This window comes from Salmo salar, chromosome 14 (assembly GCF_965601325.2).
Source record: "Salmo salar chromosome 14, fSalSal1, whole genome shotgun sequence".
Classification (NCBI taxonomy): Eukaryota; Metazoa; Chordata; class Actinopteri; order Salmoniformes; family Salmonidae; genus Salmo; species Salmo salar.
Window position 1 is genome coordinate 49329706 of NC_138304.1, and position 21550 is coordinate 49351255.

General features: G+C 46.8%; 1 protein-coding gene across 3 annotated transcripts in view; it reads left to right on the forward strand.

Annotated features, from left to right (window-relative positions):
• vav3b (vav 3 guanine nucleotide exchange factor b) overlaps positions 1-21550 on the forward strand; it is a 177381-nt gene that overhangs the window by 87549 nt on the left and 68282 nt on the right. For all 3 annotated transcript variants that reach the window (XM_045694484.2, XM_045694483.2, XM_014141449.3), the window contains exons 7-14: positions 10451-10519; positions 10635-10738; positions 10963-11062; positions 11284-11379; positions 12542-12610; positions 12702-12788; positions 14364-14449; positions 15734-15866. In XM_045694484.2, coding sequence (XP_045550440.1) covers positions 10451-10519; positions 10635-10738; positions 10963-11062; positions 11284-11379; positions 12542-12610; positions 12702-12788; positions 14364-14449; positions 15734-15866 — 744 coding nt within the window. The remainder of the gene's footprint in view (positions 1-10450; positions 10520-10634; positions 10739-10962; positions 11063-11283; positions 11380-12541; positions 12611-12701; positions 12789-14363; positions 14450-15733; positions 15867-21550) is intronic.

The following is a 21550-nucleotide window of genomic DNA, read 5'->3' on the forward strand; positions in this document are numbered from 1 at the left end:
CTCTATAGATGCCGTGCAGACTGGCAGTCTAGCTGCTACTGTATAGATGCCATGCAGACTGCAGTCTAGCTGCTACTCTATAGATGCCGTGCAGACTGCAGTCTAGCTGCTACTCTATATATGCAGACCGCAGTCTAGCTGCTACTCTATAGATGCCTTGCAGACTGGCAGTCTAGCTGCTACTGTATAGATGCCATGCAGACTGCAGTCTAGCTGCTACTCTATAGATGCCGTGCAGACTGGCAGTCTAGCTGCTACTGTATAGATGCCATGCAGACTGCAGTCTAGCTGCTACTCTATAGATGCCATGCAGACTGCAGTCTAGCTGCTACTCTATAGATGCCATGCAGACTGGCAGTCTAGCTGCTACTCTATAGATGCCATGCAGACTGGCAGTCTAGCTGCTACTCTATAGACGCCATGCTGACTGGCAGTCTAGCTGCTACTCTATAGATGCCGTGCAGACTGCAGTCTAGCTGCTACTCTATAGATGCCATGCAGACTGCAGTCTAGCTGCTACTCTATAGATGCCATGCAGACTGCAGTCTAGCTGCTACTCTATAGATGCCATGCAGACCGCAGTATAGCTGCTACTCTATAGATGCCGTGCAGACTGGCAGTCTAGCTGCTACTCTATAGATGCTGTGCAGACTGCAGTCTAGCTGCTACTGTATAGATGCCATGCAGACTGCAGTCTAGCTGCTACTCTATAGATGCCATGCAGACTGGCAGTCTAGCTGCTACTCTATAGATGCTGTGCAGACTGCAGTATAGCTGCTACTCTATAGATGCCATGCAGACTGGCAGTCTAGCTGCTACTCTATAGATGCCATGCAGACTGCAGTCTAGCTGCTACTCTATAGATGCCATGCAGACCGCAGTATAGCTGCTACTCTATAGATGCCGTGCAGACTGGCAGTCTAGCTGCTACTCTATAGATGCCATGCAGACTGCAGTATAGCTGCTACTCTATAGATGCCATGCAGACTGCAGTATAGCTGCTACTCTATAGATACCGTGCAGACTGCAGTCTAGCTGCTACTCTATATATGCAGACCGCAGTCTAGCTGCTACTCTATAGATGCCGTGCAGACTGGCAGTCTAGCTGCTACTGTATAGATGCCATGCAGACTGCAGTCTAGCTGCTACTCTATAGATGCCGTGCAGACTGCAGTCTAGCTGCTACTCTATATATGCAGACCGCAGTCTAGCTGCTACTCTATAGATGCCTTGCAGACTGGCAGTCTAGCTGCTACTGTATAGATGCCATGCAGACTGCAGTCTAGCTGCTACTCTATAGATGCCGTGCAGACTGGCAGTCTAGCTGCTACTGTATAGATGCCATGCAGACTGCAGTCTAGCTGCTACTCTATAGATGCCGTGCAGACTGGCAGTCTAGCTGCTACTGTATAGATGCCATGCAGACTGCAGTCTAGCTGCTACTCTGTAGATGCCATGCAGACTGGCAGTCTAGCTGCTACTGTATAGATGCCATGCAGACTGCAGTCTAGCTGCTACTCTATAGATGCCGTGCAGACTGGCAGTCTAGCTGCTACTCTATAGATGCCATGCAGACTGCAGTCTAGCTGCTACTCTATAGATGCCGTGCAGACTGCAGTCTAGCTGCTACTCTATAGATGCCATGCAGACTGCAGTCTAGCTGCTACTCTATAGATGCCGTGCAGATTGGCAGTCTAGCTGCTACTCTATAGATGCTGTGCAGACTGCAGTATAGCTGCTACTCTATAGATGCCATGCAGACTGGCAGTCTAGCTGCTACTCTATAGATGCCATGCAGACTGCAGTCTAGCTGCTACTCTATAGATGCCATGCAGACCGCAGTATAGCTGCTACTCTATAGATGCCGTGCAGACTGGCAGTCTAGCTGCTACTCTATAGATGCCATGCAGACTGCAGTATAGCTGCTACTCTATAGATGCCATGCAGACTGCAGTATAGCTGCTACTCTATAGATACCGTGCAGACTGCAGTCTAGCTGCTACTCTATATATGCAGACCGCAGTCTAGCTGCTACTCTATAGATGCCGTGCAGACTGGCAGTCTAGCTGCTACTGTATAGATGCCATGCAGACTGGCAGTCTAGCTGCTACTGTATAGATGCCATGCAGACTGCAGTCTAGCTGCTACTCTATAGATGCCGTGCAGACTGCAGTCTAGCTGCTACTCTATATATGCAGACCGCAGTCTAGCTGCTACTCTATAGATGCCTTGCAGACTGGCAGTCTAGCTGCTACTGTATAGATGCCATGCAGACTGCAGTCTAGCTGCTACTCTATAGATGCCGTGCAGACTGGCAGTCTAGCTGCTACTGTATAGATGCCATGCAGACTGCAGTCTACCTGCTACTCTATAGATGCCGTGCAGACTGGCAGTCTAGCTGCTACTGTATAGATGCCATGCAGACTGCAGTCTAGCTGCTACTCTGTAGATGCCATGCAGACTGGCAGTCTAGCTGCTACTGTATAGATGCCATGCAGACTGCAGTCTAGCTGCTACTCTATAGATGCCGTGCAGACTGGCAGTCTAGCTGCTACTCTATAGATGCCATGCAGACTGCAGTCTAGCTGCTACTCTATAGATGCCGTGCAGACTGCAGTCTAGCTGCTACTCTATAGATGCCATGCAGACTGCAGTCTAGCTGCTACTGTATAGATGCCATGCAGACTGCAGTCTAGCTGCTACTCTATAGATGCCGTGCAGACTGGCAGTCTAGCTGCTACTCTATAGATGCTGTGCAGACTGCAGTCTAGCTGCTACTGTATAGATGCCATGCAGACTGCAGTCTAGCTGCTACTCTATAGATGCCGTGCAGACTGGCAGTCTAGCTGCTACTCTATAGATGCCGTGCAGACTGGCAGTCTAGCTGCTACTCTATAGATGCCATGCAGACTGCAGTCTAGCTGCTACTCCATAGATGCCATGCAGACTGCAGTCTAGCTGCTACTCTATAGATGCCAAGCAGACTGGCAGTCTAGCTGCTACTCTATAGATGCCATGCAGACTGCAGTCTAGCTGCTACTCTATAGATGCCGTGCAGACTGCAGTATAGCTGCTACTCTATAGATGCCGTGCAGACTGGCAGTCTAGCTGCTACTCTATAGATGCCGTGCAGACTGCAGTCTAGCTTCTACTCTATAGATGCCATGCAGACTGGCAGTCTAGCTGCTACTCCTTAGATGCCGTGCAGACTGCAGTCTAGCTTCTACTCTATAGATGCCATGCAGACTGGCAGTCTAGCTGCTACTCTATAGATGCCGTGCAGACTGCAGTCTAGCTTCTACTCTATAGATGCCATGCAGACTGGCAGTCTAGCTGCTACTCTATAGATGCCGTGCAGACTGCAGTCTAGCTGCTACTCTATTGATGCCATGCAGACTGCAGTCTAGCTGCTACTCTATATATGCAGACTGCAGTCTAGCTGCTACTCTATAGATGCCGTGCAGACTGCAGTCTAGCTGCTACTCTATAGATGCCATGCAGACTGCAGTCTAGCTGCTACTCTATATATGCAGACTGCAGTCTAGCTGCTACTCTATAGATGCCATGCAGACTGGCAGTCTAGCTGCTACTCTATAGATGCCATTCAGACTGCAGTCTAGCTGCTACTCTATAGATGCCGTGCAGACTGCAGTATAGCTGCTACTCTATAGATGCCGTGCAGACTGGCAGTCTAGCTGCTACTCTATAGATGCCGTGCAGACTGCAGTCTAGCTTCTACTCTATAGATGCCATGCAGACTGGCAGTCTAGCTGCTACTCTATAGATGCCGTGCAGACTGCAGTCTAGCTTCTACTCTATAGATGCCATGCAGACTGGCAGTCTAGCTGCTACTCTATAGATGCCGTGCAGACTGCAGTCTAGCTTCTACTCTATAGATGCCATGCAGACTGGCAGTCTAGCTGCTACTCTATAGATGCCGTGCAGACTGCAGTCTAGCTTCTACTCTATAGATGCCATGCAGACTGGCAGTCTAGCTGCTACTCTATAGATGCCGTGCAGACTGCAGTCTAGCTGCTACTCTATTGATGCCATGCAGACTGCAGTCTAGCTGCTACTCTATATATGCAGACTGCAGTCTAGCTGCTACTCTATAGATGCCGTGCAGACTGCAGTCTAGCTGCTACTCTATAGATGCCATGCAGACTGCAGTCTAGCTGCTACTCTATATATGCAGACTGCAGTCTAGCTGCTACTCTATAGATGCCATGCAGACTGCGGTCTAGCTGCTACTCTATAGATGCCGTGCAGACTGCAGTCTAGCTGCTACTCTATAGATGCCATGCAGACTGCAGTCTAGCTGCTACTCTAGATGCCATGCAGACTGCAGTCTAGCTGCTACTCTATAGATGCCATGCAGACTGCAGTCTAGCTGCTACTCTATAGATGCCGTGCAGACTGCGGTCTAGCTGCTACTCTATAGATGCCGTGCAGACTGCAGTCTAGCTGCTACTCTATAGATGCCGTGCAGACTGCAGTCTAGCTGCTACTCTATAGATGCCGTGCAGACTGCAGTCTAGCTGCTACTCTATAGATGCCGTGCAGACTGCAGTCTAGCTGCTACTCTATAGATGCCGTGCAGACTGGCAGTCTAGCTGCTACTCTATAGATGCCATGCAGACTGCAGTCTAGCTGCTACTCCATAGATGCCATGCAGACTGCAGTCTAGCTGCTACTCTATAGATGCCAAGCAGACTTGCAGTCTAGCTGCTACTCTATAGATGCCATGCAGACTGCAGTCTAGCTGCTACTCTATAGATGCCGTGCAGACTGCAGTATAGCTGCTACTCTATAGATGCCGTGCAGACTGGCAGTCTAGCTGCTACTCTATAGATGCCGTGCAGACTGGCAGTCTAGCTGCTACTCTATAGATGCCATTCAGACTGCAGTCTAGCTGCTACTCTATAGATGCCGTGCAGACTGCAGTATAGCTGCTACTCTATAGATGCCGTGCAGACTGGCAGTCTAGCTGCTACTCTATAGATGCCGTGCAGACTGCAGTCTAGCTTCTACTCTATAGATGCCATGCAGACTGGCAGTCTAGCTGCTACTCTATAGATGCCGTGCAGACTGCAGTCTAGCTTCTACTCTATAGATGCCATGCAGACTGGCAGTCTAGCTGCTACTCTATAGATGCCGTGCAGACTGCAGTCTAGCTTCTACTCTATAGATGCCATGCAGACTGGCAGTCTAGCTGCTACTCTATAGATGCCGTGCAGACTGCAGTCTAGCTTCTACTCTATAGATGCCATGCAGACTGGCAGTCTAGCTGCTACTCTATAGATGCCGTGCAGACTGCAGTCTAGCTGCTACTCTATTGATGCCATGCAGACTGCAGTCTAGCTGCTACTCTATATATGCAGACTGCAGTCTAGCTGCTACTCTATAGATGCCGTGCAGACTGCAGTCTAGCTGCTACTCTATAGATGCCATGCAGACTGCAGTCTAGCTGCTACTCTATATATGCAGACTGCAGTCTAGCTGCTACTCTATAGATGCCATGCAGACTGCGGTCTAGCTGCTACTCTATAGATGCCGTGCAGACTGCAGTCTAGCTGCTACTCTATAGATGCCATGCAGACTGCAGTCTAGCTGCTACTCTAGATGCCATGCAGACTGCAGTCTAGCTGCTACTCTATAGATGCCATGCAGACTGCAGTCTAGCTGCTACTCTATAGATGCCGTGCAGACTGCGGTCTAGCTGCTACTCTATAGATGCCGTGCAGACTGCAGTCTAGCTGCTACTCTATAGATGCCGTGCAGACTGCAGTCTAGCTGCTACTCTATAGATGCCGTGCAGACTGCAGTCTAGCTGCTACTCTATAGATGCCGTGCAGACTGCGGTCTAGCTGCTACTCTATAGATGCCGTGCAGACTGCAGTCTAGCTGCTACTCTATAGATGCCGTGCAGACTGCAGTCTAGCTGCTACTCTATAGATGCCGTGCAGACTGCAGTCTAGCTGCTACTCTATAGATGCCGTGCAGACTGCAGTCTAGCTGCTACTCTATAGATGCCGTGCAGACTGGCAGTCTAGCTGCTACTCTATAGATGCCATGCAGACTGCAGTCTAGCTGCTACTCCATAGATGCCATGCAGACTGCAGTCTAGCTGCTACTCTATAGATGCCAAGCAGACTTGCAGTCTAGCTGCTACTCTATAGATGCCATGCAGACTGCAGTCTAGCTGCTACTCTATAGATGCCGTGCAGACTGCAGTATAGCTGCTACTCTATAGATGCCGTGCAGACTGGCAGTCTAGCTGCTACTCTATAGATGCCGTGCAGACTGGCAGTCTAGCTGCTACTCTATAGATGCCATTCAGACTGCAGTCTAGCTGCTACTCTATAGATGCCGTGCAGACTGCAGTATAGCTGCTACTCTATAGATGCCGTGCAGACTGGCAGTCTAGCTGCTACTCTATAGATGCCGTGCAGACTGCAGTCTAGCTTCTACTCTATAGATGCCATGCAGACTGGCAGTCTAGCTGCTACTCTATAGATGCCGTGCAGACTGCAGTCTAGCTTCTACTCTATAGATGCCATGCAGACTGGCAGTCTAGCTGCTACTCTATAGATGCCGTGCAGACTGCAGTCTAGCTTCTACTCTATAGATGCCATGCAGACTGGCAGTCTAGCTGCTACTCTATAGATGCCGTGCAGACTGCAGTCTAGCTTCTACTCTATAGATGCCATGCAGACTGGCAGTCTAGCTGCTACTCTATAGATGCCGTGCAGACTGCAGTCTAGCTGCTACTCTATTGATGCCATGCAGACTGCAGTCTAGCTGCTACTCTATATATGCAGACTGCAGTCTAGCTGCTACTCTATAGATGCCGTGCAGACTGCAGTCTAGCTGCTACTCTATAGATGCCATGCAGACTGCAGTCTAGCTGCTACTCTATATATGCAGACTGCAGTCTAGCTGCTACTCTATAGATGCCATGCAGACTGCGGTCTAGCTGCTACTCTATAGATGCCGTGCAGACTGCAGTCTAGCTGCTACTCTATAGATGCCATGCAGACTGCAGTCTAGCTGCTACTCTAGATGCCATGCAGACTGCAGTCTAGCTGCTACTCTATAGATGCCATGCAGACTGCAGTCTAGCTGCTACTCTATAGATGCCGTGCAGACTGCGGTCTAGCTGCTACTCTATAGATGCCGTGCAGACTGCAGTCTAGCTGCTACTCTATAGATGCCGTGCAGACTGCAGTCTAGCTGCTACTCTATAGATGCCGTGCAGACTGCAGTCTAGCTGCTACTCTATAGATGCCGTGCAGACTGCAGTCTAGCTGCTACTCTATAGATGCCGTGCAGACTGGCAGTCTAGCTGCTACTCTATAGATGCCATGCAGACTGCAGTCTAGCTGCTACTCCATAGATGCCATGCAGACTGCAGTCTAGCTGCTACTCTATAGATGCCAAGCAGACTTGCAGTCTAGCTGCTACTCTATAGATGCCATGCAGACTGCAGTCTAGCTGCTACTCTATAGATGCCGTGCAGACTGCAGTATAGCTGCTACTCTATAGATGCCGTGCAGACTGGCAGTCTAGCTGCTACTCTATAGATGCCGTGCAGACTGCAGTCTAGCTTCTACTCTATAGATGCCATGCAGACTGGCAGTCTAGCTGCTACTCTATAGATGCCGTGCAGACTGCAGTCTAGCTTCTACTCTATAGATGCCATGCAGACTGGCAGTCTAGCTGCTACTCTATAGATGCCGTGCAGACTGCAGTATAGCTGCTACTCTATAGATGCCATGCAGACTGCAGTCTAGCTGCTACTCTATAGATGCCATGCAGACTGCAGTCTAGCTGCTACTCTATATATGCAGACTGCAGTCTAGCTGCTACTCTATAGATGCCGTGCAGACTGCAGTCTAGCTGCTACTCTATAGATGCCATGCAGACTGCAGTCTAGCTGCTACTCTATATATGCAGACTGCAGTCTAGCTGCTACTCTATAGATGCCATGCAGACTGCGGTCTAGCTGCTACTCTATAGATGCCGTGCAGACTGCAGTCTAGCTGCTACTCTATAGATGCCATGCAGACTGCAGTCTAGCTGCTACTCTATAGATGCCATGCAGACTGCAGTATAGCTGCTACTCTATAGATGCCGTGCAGACTGCAGTCTAGCTTCTACTCTATAGATGCCATGCAGACTGGCAGTCTAGCTGCTACTCTATAGATGCCGTGCAGACTGCAGTCTAGCTTCTACTCTATAGATGCCATGCAGACTGGCAGTCTAGCTGCTACTCTATAGATGCCGTGCAGACTGCAGTCTAGCTTCTACTCTATAGATGCCATGCAGACTGGCAGTCTAGCTGCTACTCTATAGATGCCGTGCAGACTGCAGTCTAGCTGCTACTCTATTGATGCCATGCAGACTGCAGTCTAGCTGCTACTCTATATATGCAGACTGCAGTCTAGCTGCTACTCTATAGATGCCGTGCAGACTGCAGTCTAGCTGCTACTCTATAGATGCCATGCAGACTGCAGTCTAGCTGCTACTCTATATATGCAGACTGCAGTCTAGCTGCTACTCTATAGATGCCATGCAGACTGCGGTCTAGCTGCTACTCTATAGATGCCGTGCAGACTGCAGTCTAGCTGCTACTCTATAGATGCCATGCAGACTGCAGTCTAGCTGCTACTCTAGATGCCATGCAGACTGCAGTCTAGCTGCTACTCTATAGATGCCGTGCAGACTGCGGTCTAGCTGCTACTCTATAGATGCCGTGCAGACTGCAGTCTAGCTGCTACTCTATAGATGCCGTGCAGACTGCAGTCTAGCTGCTACTCTATAGATGCCGTGCAGACTGCAGTCTAGCTGCTACTCTATAGATGCCGTGCAGACTGCAGTCTAGCTGCTACTCTATAGATGCCGTGCAGACTGGCAGTCTAGCTGCTACTCTATAGATGCCATGCAGACTGCAGTCTAGCTGCTACTCCATAGATGCCATGCAGACTGCAGTCTAGCTGCTACTCTATAGATGCCAAGCAGACTTGCAGTCTAGCTGCTACTCTATAGATGCCATGCAGACTGCAGTCTAGCTGCTACTCTATAGATGCCGTGCAGACTGCAGTATAGCTGCTACTCTATAGATGCCGTGCAGACTGGCAGTCTAGCTGCTACTCTATAGATGCCGTGCAGACTGCAGTCTAGCTTCTACTCTATAGATGCCATGCAGACTGGCAGTCTAGCTGCTACTCTATAGATGCCGTGCAGACTGCAGTCTAGCTTCTACTCTATAGATGCCATGCAGACTGGCAGTCTAGCTGCTACTCTATAGATGCCGTGCAGACTGCAGTATAGCTGCTACTCTATAGATGCCATGCAGACTGCAGTCTAGCTGCTACTCTATAGATGCCATGCAGACTGCAGTCTAGCTGCTACTCTATATATGCAGACTGCAGTCTAGCTGCTACTCTATAGATGCCGTGCAGACTGCAGTCTAGCTGCTACTCTATAGATGCCATGCAGACTGCAGTCTAGCTGCTACTCTATATATGCAGACTGCAGTCTAGCTGCTACTCTATAGATGCCATGCAGACTGCGGTCTAGCTGCTACTCTATAGATGCCGTGCAGACTGCAGTCTAGCTGCTACTCTATAGATGCCATGCAGACTGCAGTCTAGCTGCTACTCTATAGATGCCATGCAGACTGCAGTATAGCTGCTACTCTATAGATGCCATGCAGACTGCAGTCTAGCTGCTACTCTATAGATGCCATGCAGACTGCAGTCTAGCTGCTACTCTATAGATGCCGTGCAGACTGCAGTCTAGCTGCTACTCTATAGATGCCGTGCTGACTGCAGTCTAGCTGCTACTCTATAGATGCCGTGCAGACTGCAGTCTAGCTGCTACTCTATAGATGCCGTGCAGACTGCAGTCTAGCTGCTACTCTATAGATGCCGTGCAGACTGGAGTCTAGCTGCTACTCTATAGATGCCGTGCAGACTGCAGTATAGCTGCTACTCTATAGATGCCGTGCAGACTGCAGTCTAGCTGCTACTCTATAGATGCCATGCAGACTGCAGTCTAGCTGCTACTCTATAGATGCCGTGCAGACTGCAGTCTAGCTGCTACTCTATATATGCAGACTGCAGTCTAGCTGCTACTCTATAGATGCCGTGCAGACTGCAGTATAGCTGCTACTCTATAGATGCCATGCAGACTGCAGTCTAGCTGCTACTCTATAGATGCCATGCAGACTGCAGTCTAGCTGCTACTCTATAGATGCCGTGCAGACTGAAGTATTTGCGGTTTGCAGTCAGTCCTGATATGAGTAGTTGCTCCAAGCCTCACGACCTGAACAGGAAACTCCTGGTCCTGTATGTGTATATATACATGTGACTGATACAATCTGAGCCTGAGGTGGAAGTGATAAAGTCATATCTTAACTTTTGTTCTAAACTTTTTTTTTTCACAGTACTTCTTGAATCCCCTGAAGAAATTTTTCTCTGCGGCGGAAATCGACAAGGTTTTCATCAACATCCCTGTAAGAACAGCCCGATTTCTCATCTTTACACAAATGGCGTCTTTACGGAGTAGACTTGAGTTAAGAGTTATGAACTTATTGTAATGTACACCATCTGATCTCTCTCTGTTCATAGGACCTGGTGAAAGTCCATAAGAGTCTGATGGTGGAGGTGCAAGAGTCCATTCTCAACAAGAACGCCTTGAACCTCTACCAGATCTTCATCGCCTATAAGGACAGGTAGGCCTTTGTCATTAATAACACGTTCTCTAATGGTGTTTACATACACAGAAATGACAATAAATAGTCTATTGTAATGTCTCGTATAACAGTTAGTCAGAAGAATATCAATCAGAATCTGGAAAATATCAGAAACATTTCTTCAGGGAGATTCAGGAAGTACTGGGACTGGCTGCTACTCAAATTCACCATTTGGTATCATATACTTTCCTTCTGCATTGCAGGTTACTCATTTATGGAATCTACTGCAGCCACGTTGAGATATCCATCACAGTGTTGGACTTCATCTGTAAGGAGAAAGAGGATGTTCGACTAAAGCTAAAGGTGAGACCAGTTGTTCTGATACAGTCTATGGGTAAGGCAACATGGCGGTGAATTAGAATATTCTATTCGTAATTATTATTATTGAATAGGATCTCCATGGTGAATGATCTGAGGACCTAGCCTCAGCATGACCAGAACCAAGTGACGTTGCCTAGCGATCTCTTGTGTACCTGTTAATGTAATGCTTCATATCCTAATTCATTGTGTTGTTATTGTCCCAGGAATGTTCTAAAAGAGCCAACAATGGGAAGTTCACTCTGAGAGATCTACTGGTGGTTCCCATGCAGAGAGTCCTCAAGTACCATCTCCTACTACAGGTATGTTTACCACAGAAACTATACACTAGATACCCTCGCAACCACTGTTAGGGGGTCTGTGATATACATTTCCACTGGGGGGAGACAGCCTCCACGTCTTTTCTCTCTCCACTTTCATACTTCCCTCTCTGAGGAGAGGGGGAGGGAGAGGGAAAGAATATTTATTTTATTGGATCCCCACAATTTGTTGTTTAGAGAGGGAGAGGTGATGCTTTCAGCAGTCTCTTTTAGAAATAAGGAGAACAAAAACTCAGATTTCAAAGGAATAGGATATTTGAGTCTTGGCAGGACTGACTCCGGTGGGCTGAACTGCATGTATTTAGCAAGCAGACACAGTGATATCCAAGCAGACACAGTGATATCCAAGCAGACATAGTGATATCCAAGCAGACACAGTGATATCCAAGCAGACACAGTGATATCCAAGCAGACACAGTGATATCCAAGCCGACGCAGTGATATCCAAGCCGACACAGTGATATCCAAGCCGACACAGTGATATCCAAGCCGACAGTGATATCCAAGCCGACACAGTGATATCCAAGCAGACACAGTGATATCCAAGCAGACACAGTGATATCCAAGCAGACACAGTGATATCCAAGCAGACACAGTGATATCCAAGCCGACACAGTGATATCCAAGCCGACAGTGATATCCAAGCCGACACAGTGATATCCAAGCAGACACAGTGATATCCAAGCAGACACAGTGATATCCAAGCAGACACAGTGATATCCAAGCCGACACAGTGATATCCAAGCCGGAACAGTGGGAGGAGTTCAAGTTCAGGTTGATCACGGTGATATCCAAGTCTGACATTTTATAACTTGACTCTGAGGGCCACAAATCAATCCATTGAAGATGAAGGAAAACTGTACTGCGGATCCACTCTGAATGTTTCCGCTTTTTTGGGGGCTTGGTTCGCTTTACTGTAAAATGACCGGGTGACAGCTTGGTTTCACTTTCATGCTGTTATAACATCAATATGATTTTGTTGTGTAGTCCCTCTGTAGGCAAACGTCATAGGAAAAGGACTGTCCTGTAGTTTAAATCAAGGATAATTGTGTGTTAATCTAAACCTAATCTTAATCTAAACAATGTGAATCTGAGCCTGTGTGTGATTATTCCTCGTGATTTCCCCGTTGTCTCTGTCTGTTAGGAGCTGGTCAAACACACCCCCGACGCAGTCGACAAGAACAACCTGAAGATGGCTCTGGATGCCATGAAGGTAATTAGCTAGAGACTGTCTCTCTTCTTCTCTTACTAAACTACAATCAGAGAATAGACACTAAATGTCGGACTGTGTGTTTATTGACCAGGACTTGGCTCAGTATGTCAACGAGGTGAAGAGAGACAAGGAGACTCTGAAGGAGATCAACCAGTATCAACGCTCCATCGAGAACCTGGTAACATAAATCATCATGATTAGACACATTCATTTGTTTCTATTGTTGTTCAATGTGCAATGCGGTCCCAGACACATAATTTACTAGTCCTCCTGACCCACACTGAACATGATCTCACTGATATCATATTAACCACCCCCCTCATTATCTCCCCTTACACCCCTCACATTACCTCCCCTTACCCCCTCCCATTACCTCCCCTTACCTCCCTCCCATTACCTCCCCTTATCTCCCTCCCCTTACCCCCCTCACATTACCTCCCCTTACCCCCCTCACATTACCTCCCCTTACCCCCTCCCATTACCTCCCCTTACCTCCCTCCCATTACCTCCCCTTATCTCCCTCCCCTTACCCCCCTTACCCCCCTCACATTACCTCCCCTTACCCCCTCCCATTACCTCCCCTTACCCCCTCCCATTACCTACCCTTACCCCCCTCACATTACCTCCCCTTACCCCCCTCACATTACCTCCCCTTACCCCCTCCCATTACCTCCCCTTACCCCCCTCACATTACCTCCCCTTACCCCCTCCCATTACCTCCCCTTACCTCCCTCCCATTACCTCCCCTTATCTCCCTCCCCTTACCCCCCTTACCCCCCTCACATTACCTTCCCCTTACCCCCTCCCATTACCTCCCCTTACCCCCTCCCATTACCTCCCCTTACCCCCCTCCCATTACCTCCCCTTACCCCCCTCACATTACCTCCCCTTACCCCCTCCCATTACTTCCCCTTCTCCCCCTCTCATTACCTCCCCTTACCCCCTCCCATTACCTCCCCTTACCCCCCTCCCATTACCTCCCCTTACCCCCCTCACATTACCTCCCCTTATCCCCTCCCATTACCTCCCCTTACCCCCTCCTATTACCCCCCTCCCATTACCTCCCCTTACCACCCCTTACCTCCTCACATTACCTCCCATTACCCCCCTCCCATTACCTCCCCTTACCCCCCTCCCATTACCTTCCCTTACCCCCCTCCCATTACCTCCCCTTACCCCCTCCCATTACTTCCCCTTACCCCCCTCCCATTACCTCCCATTACCCCTCCCATTACCTTCCCTTATCCCCCTCTCATGACCTCCCATTACCCCTCCCATTACCTCCCCTTATCCCCTCCCATTACCTCCCCTTACCCCCTCCTATTACCCCCCTCCCATTACCTCCCCTTACCACCCCTTACCTCCTCACATTACCTCCCATTACCCCCCTCCCATTACCTCCCCTTACCTCCTCACATTACCTCCCATTACCCCCCTCCCATTACCTCCCCTTACCCCCCTCCCATTACCTTCCCTTACCCCCCTCCCATTACCTCCCCTTACCCCCTCCCATTACTTCCCCTTACCCCCCTCCCATTACCTCCCATTACCCCTCCCATTACCTTCCCTTATCCCCCTCTCATGACCTCCCCTTACCTCCCTCCCATTACCTCCCCTTACCCCCTCACATTATCTATCCTTACTCCCCTCCCATTACCTCCCCTCCCATTACCTCCCCTTACCCCCCTCCCATTACCTTATCCCCCTCTCATGACCTCCCCTTACCCCATCCCATTACCTCCCCTCCCTGAAGAACCAGCCCCTGGAGAGCTACGGACGGCCCAAGGGGGACGGAGAGGTCCGCATGGTGTCTAACGTTGACAAGAAGAAGCAGGACAGGTGAGATGGGATTAGGAAAGGCAGACTGACTACAGGCTGGTTTCCCAGACCCGGTGACTACAGGCTGGTTTCCCAGACCCGGTGACTACAGGCTGGTTTCCCAGACCCAGTGACTAAAGGCTGGTTTCCCAGACCCTGTGACTACAGGCTGGTTTCCCAGACCCTGTGACTACAGGCTGGTTTCCCAGACCCTGTGACTACAGGCTGGTTTCCAAAACCCGGTGAGTACAGGCTGGTTTCCCAGACCCTGTGACTACAGCCTGGTTTCCCAGACCCTGTGACTACAGGCTGGTTTCCCAGACCCAGTGACTACAGGCTGGTTTCCCAGACCTAGTGACTACAGGCTGGTTTCCCAGACCTAGTGACTACAGGCTGGTTTCCAAAACCCAGTGTCTACCGACTACAGGCTGGTTTTCCAGACCCAGTGACTACAGGCTGGTTTCCCAGACCCAGTGACTACAGGCTGGTTTCCCAGACCCAGTGACTACAGGCTGGTTTTCCAGACCCAGTGACTACAGGCTGGTTTCCCAAACCCAGTGACTACAGGCTGGTTTCCCAGACCCGGTGACTACAGGCTGGTTTCCCAGATCCAGTGACTACAGGCTGGTTTCCCAAACCCTGTGACTACAGGCTGGTTTCCCAAACCCTGTGACTACAGGCTGGTTTCCCAAACCCAGTGACTACAGGCTGGTTTCCCAGACCCGGTGACTACAGGCTGGTTTCCCAGACCCAGTGACTACAGGCTGGTTTCCCAGACCCAGTGACTACAGGCTGGTTTCCCAGACCCTGTGACTAAAGGCTGGTTTCCCAGACCCAGTGACTACAGGCTGGTTTCCCAGACCCTGGGACTACAGGCTGGTTTACAAAACCCGGTGAGTACAGGCTGGTTTCCCAGACCCTGTGACTACAGGCTGGTTTCCCAGACCCAGTTACTACAGGCTGGTTTACAAAACCCGGTGACTACTGACTACAGGCTGGTTTCACAGACCCTGTGACTACAGGCTGGTTTCCCAGACCCTGTGACTACAGGCTGGTTTCCCAGACCCTGTGACTACTAACTACATGTTGGTTTCCCAGACTCAGTGAAACAAATGGGCAACCCTGGTTGGTGCTAAGGAAGGCTATTGCAGCCTGTATATTGTTAATAGGAGAAGGACTAGCATGTGTGGCTTTCTCTGTCTTCATTATATGGACAGCATGTAAAACAACATAGGAACTTCTTTATGTGTAATATGACAGAATACACACTGTAAATTAACTTGTATGAACTTGTTTTGGGTGCAGACATATCTTCCTGTTTGACGGGGCTGTGATTGTCTGTAAGAGACGAGGAGACAACTATGAGATGAAGGATGTGATCGATCTCAACTACTTTAAGATCACCAACAACCCCACCCAGGATAGAGAGAGCAAGAAGGTCAGTCCGCCACAGCCAGGGGACATGCGCAGACCTTTGGAGGGGCATGTGCTCAAAGTGAAAAAAGCCCCCCGCCACCTCCCTCCACAACAACAAAAAAGTTTAGCCCAAATTCATTGCATTCATAATTCTCTTATGTTCAAGGGAAAATAGGGGAGGGCTATCAGCTGATCATAGCCACTGTAGAAAATGTAAATCAGCTAACTACTTTTTATTTTGTATTTAACCTTTATTTAACTAGGCAAGTCAGTTAAGAACAAATTCTTATTTACAATGATGGCCTACCAAAAGGCAAAAGGGGGCTGGGATTAAAAAATAAAATAAAAATATAGGACAAAACACACATCACGACACCACAACACTACATAAAGAGAGACCTAAAACAACAACATAGCAAGGCAGCAACACATGACAACACAGCATAGTAGCAAAACAACACAGCATAGTAGCAAAACAACACAGCATAGTAGCAAAACAACACAGCATGGTAGCAACACAACACAGCATGGTAGCAAAACAACACAGCATAGTAGCAAAACAACACAGCATAGTAGCAAAACAACACAGCATGGTAGCAACACAACACAGCATGGTAGCAACACAACGTAGCATAGTAGCAAAACAACATGACAACAACATGGTAGCAGCACAACATGGTAGAAGCATAAAGGGTAACAAGGTATAGACAACAATACATCAGGAGAAACAGCCACAACTACTTAGCTAGCTAACTGTTAGCTATGCTGTTGTAACAATTAAACTACTCTTTACCTGTGATTGGAGTTTGTTCTGCTGCTAACATCTACATTGTAGGCCTACTAAAAAATTGTCAAATTGAACCCTTTCCTGTCCCTGACCATGAGAGATGACATACAACAATAGAAAGTAGCCAGTGTGCCACTACTGCCACTGCTGGTTTAGCTAGTTTGATGGGCAATTCTTTACAGAACAGGAGATAAAAGAGACTAAAAGTAATATAACAATTCTCTGGATAAAAAACAAATGCTACCAATCTCATAGGGCTCTAGGGTTGCCTACCCTGTTGGCTTTCTATCTGTCTACGTGCCTGGCCTAACCCTAACACTTACCTTCACCAACAACCCTGACCAACAACCCCGTCCAGGATAGAGAGAGCAGTTGGTGAAAATGTTAATGATGATAATATAGGATGTTAATATAGGATGTTAATATACGGGGATGTCAAATCAAATCATGTTAATACAGGGTGATGTAAACCTCTACAGGATCGGTGTCCCGACCTCGGGACATTTGAGCTAACGGAGGCTAATGCGATTAGCATGAGGTTATAAGTAACAAGACCATTTCCCAGGACATAGCCATACAGTGGTTCATCCTTTAAAAGTTGCAGTGTACTGCGGCGCAGCTTGCATGGTGCCGCAGAATTCTATGGCATGTTATTTAAGTGCCAACCACCGGTACCATTAATGCTAGTTAGTGCTAGTTTGACCACTAGAGGGCATCTTTGAGAAGCATTTTATAGCCTTCAATAGTGGCTGTACTAGATAATTTAAAACCTCTTTTTTGTAAGAACATAGTATATGGGACTGATTTTAAATCAAATCAAATCAAATTTATTTATATAGCCCTTCGTACATCAGCTGATATCTCAAAGTGCTGTACAGAAACCCAGCCTAAAACCCCAAACAGCAAGCAATGCATGTGAAAGAAGTTAAATAAATAGTTAAATAAAGGTTACACTAGAGCATAACATTTATGCACCCTAATTTTCTAATTCTAGTCTAACCGATACCCAAATGGAGATTCAGTGAAAATAAAATCTCATTGATTTATCAAGACCAGTCCCCATGCTTGCCTCAGAGCAGTGCGAAACTGTGTTAAAGTAGTTGTAGGCTTTTGCTTCCAATCCTAATGCTTCTAACTTCAATATGCTCTTTAAATAAATAAGACTTACACCACTTTTAACAGCACATTGCTCAACACTAGTGAGACTCAAGTCACCTACGGTAGGGCTACAGTATATCGAAAAATATGACTTGACTCTCCGCCAATAATTAAATATAGAGGATTGGAGGATTCTAAATTAAAACCAAAAGCCACCTCATGGGTCACCCGGTGGCGGCCGACACGGGTATCGAACCTGCATCTGTAGCAACGCATTTTGCACTGCAGGAGCCCCCATCCACACTGGAGCCCCCATCCACAAAGTATCAAAATACAGAGAGGTGTTGGTAAAGGTATATTGTCCTGCTAATAGCCCGTAATGGACTATTATAATACTGTACATGCTGTCCAGGTCAGGGTAATCAAAACAATTATTTGTTAAAAGACTATCAGAAAGAATGTTGATACAAATGTATTTTGATCCAACGCCATGAATGTCACTCAGCTTTATGTAGGTGCCGGCTGTATGACCGTGTCATCAACTTGATAATATTTAACTATATTTTGGAGGTTAGAACATTTTCAAAAATACAAAAGAGAGCGATTGTAATCTGAATAAAGGCCAAAATAATATTTGTAAGGCCAAAACATTTATTTCTGTTTTTAGAGGGAGAGAAACGCTGGGCCAATTGTGCGCCGCCCATAAAGGCCAAAATATACAGGAACGCTAACAAAAATAATTTGCAGAAACTCGTTACTGAAGACGGAGTCATCTATGATTCTCCTAATTATAATTTAAAAGAGTAAGCTAAATATTTTAGGCAGATGTTCTTTTCCGTCTCATCCTCTTCCACTGAATATTATGGTAAGGAATTCTTTCCAAATAATATAAAAAATGGAAAATTAACAAATGTACAGAAAGATCAGTGCGAAGGCCAAATTCCAGAGGAATTACTTTTTGAGGCTATTAATTCCTTTCAGTCTGGAAAAACCCCAGGGCTTGATGGCATACCGGTAGAGGTATGTCAAGTCTTTTTTTGATATACTAAAAGCTCCATTGTTAGATTGTTTTAACTACTCCTATAGAAATGGTAGTCTGTCAGGTACTCAGCAGGAAGGTCTGATTTCTCTATTATTAAAACAAGACCCAGATGGCAAATATAAAGACCCAGTCTATCTAAAAAACTGGAGGCCCCTTACACTTCAATGTTGTGATACAAAAATACTAGCGAAATGCATAGCACTCAGAATTAAAAAGGTTTTACCAGGTATTGTTCATCCTGTTCAGACAGGTTTTTTACATGGACGATACATTGGAAATAATATGACAACTACTAGAAATAATAGAACATCATGAAACATCTAAGAAGCCAGGCCTGGTATTTATAGCAGATTTTGAAAAGGCATTTGATAAAGTAAGACTGGATTTTATTTATTAATACCTGGATTTTTTCAATTTCTGTGATTTTCTTATAAAATGGGTAAAGTAATGTTTTATATTAAGTCCGCAACCTAGATCCCTGCAATGTCTCATTGAAGGTCTAGATAACTTTTCTGTACTCTCTGGACTGAAACCTAATTATAGTAAGTGTGCAATATAACGTATTGGATCTTTAAACAATACAACTTTTACTTTACCCTGCAGTTTACCTATCAAATGGGCTGATGGTGAAGTAGACATCCTTGGTATTCATATCACAAAATATATAAATAAATTCTCCACACTGAGTTTCAATAGAAACTTGTAATATTAGATCCTGTAACCATGTGTCACGATTGTGGTAAGGAGTGGACCAAAACGCAGCGGGAAAATGAATACTCATCTTCTTTTTTATTTGAAGAAGGAAAACAAAATAAACACGTATATAAACAAACGACTCCAAACAGTCCCGTTAGGTGCAACAAACACTAAACCAGGAAATAACTACCCACAAACCCCCATAGAACAAACACCCCTATAAATAGGACCTTCAATCAGAGGCAACGAGAAGCAGCTGCCTCCAATTGAAGGTCAACACAATAAACACCACATAGAAATAGACCAACTAGAAATAACATAGAAATACACTAACATAGAACATAACCCAAAACCCCCCGAAACACCCAAAACAAACATCCCCTGCCACGCCCTGACCAAACTACAATAACAAACAACCCCTTTACTGGTCAGGACGTATGGAAAAATTTATGGAAAAATTGCCCTGATTAACTCCTTTGTCATATCTCAGTTTACTCACTTACTTATGGCACTGCCTACTCCTGATGATTTGTTTTTCAAATCGTATGTGCAAAAAATATTTTGCTTTATCTGGGATGCTAAACCAGACAAAATAAAGCGTGCCTATTTATGTTATGAATATGAATTATTAATTATAAAAGCACTAAACCTTTCTCTAAAAACTTCACTTATTCAAAAGTTTAACTTGAACCCTAAATGGTTCTCAAGTAGATTACTAAGAAAAGCTCATCCTTTGTTTAAAAATTGCCTTTTTGCCTTTGTGCAGATTGCCATGTCTCATTTTCGATTAATTGAAAATTATACTTTTTTCAAATGATCTCTCTTTTTCAAACAAGCATTGCAGAGCTGGCTACAATTTCATCCCCCTGAAAAGATAGAACAAATATTACAACAAATATTATGGCTGAACTCAAATGTGCTGGTTTATAAAATACCTGTATTTATGGGAAAGATGTTTGAAAATTGTATTTTGTTCTTAAATGTTATTGTAAATTGGAATGGTGGAGTTATGTCCTTCACGGACATCAATCCAAGAGTACAACCAATTGATTACAGCATTACCCCAAAAATGGAGGAGGCAGGTGGCAGGGGGAGGAGGTAGGGAACTGGTCTGTCTGCCCAATATAAAGGATCAAAACTGGCTGAGGAATAAAAATGCATAAATAGGAAAGTATACCAGTTTCATTTGAGGATCAGGATGTTGAGAACTGTGCCATACAGATTGCAAAATAGTTGAAGAGATTTTTTTATGTACCGATTCCATGGTACAGGGTGTATGAGTTGATATATACTGCTCAAAAAAATAAAGGGAACACTTAAACAACACAATGTAATTCCAAGTCAATCACACTTCTGTGAAATCAAACTGTCCACTTAGGAAGCAACACTGATTCACAATAAATTTCACATGCTGTTGTGCAAATGGAATAGACAACAGGTGGAAATTATAGGCAATTAGCAAGACACCCCCAATATAGGAGTGGTTCTGCAGGTGGTAACCACAGACCACTTCTCAGTTCCTATGCTTCCTGGCTGATGTTTTGGTCACTTTTGAATGCTGGCGGTGCTTTCACTCTAGTGGTAGCATGAGACGGAGTCTACAACCCACACAAGTGGCTCAGGTAGTGCAGCTCATCCAGGATGGCACATCAATGCGAGCTGTGGCAAGAAGGTTTGCTGTGTCTGTCAGCGTAGTGTCCAGAGCATGGAGGCGCTACCAGGAGACAGGCCAGTACATCAGGAGACGTGGAGGAGGCCGTAGGAGGGCAACAACCCAGCAGAAGGACCGCTACCTCCGCCTTTGTGCAAGGAGGAGCAGGAGAAGCACTGCCAGAGCCCTGCAAAATGACCTCCAGCAGGCCACAAATGTGTATGTGTCTGCTCAAACGGTCAGAAACAGACTCCATGAGGGTGGTATGAGGGCCCGACGTCCACAGGTGGGGGTTGTGCTTACAGCCCAACACCGTGCAGGACGTTTGGCATTTGCCAGAAAACACCAAGATTGGCAAATTCGCCACTGGTGCCCTGTGCTCTTCACAGATGAAAGCAGGTTCACACTGAGCACATGTGACAGACGTGACAG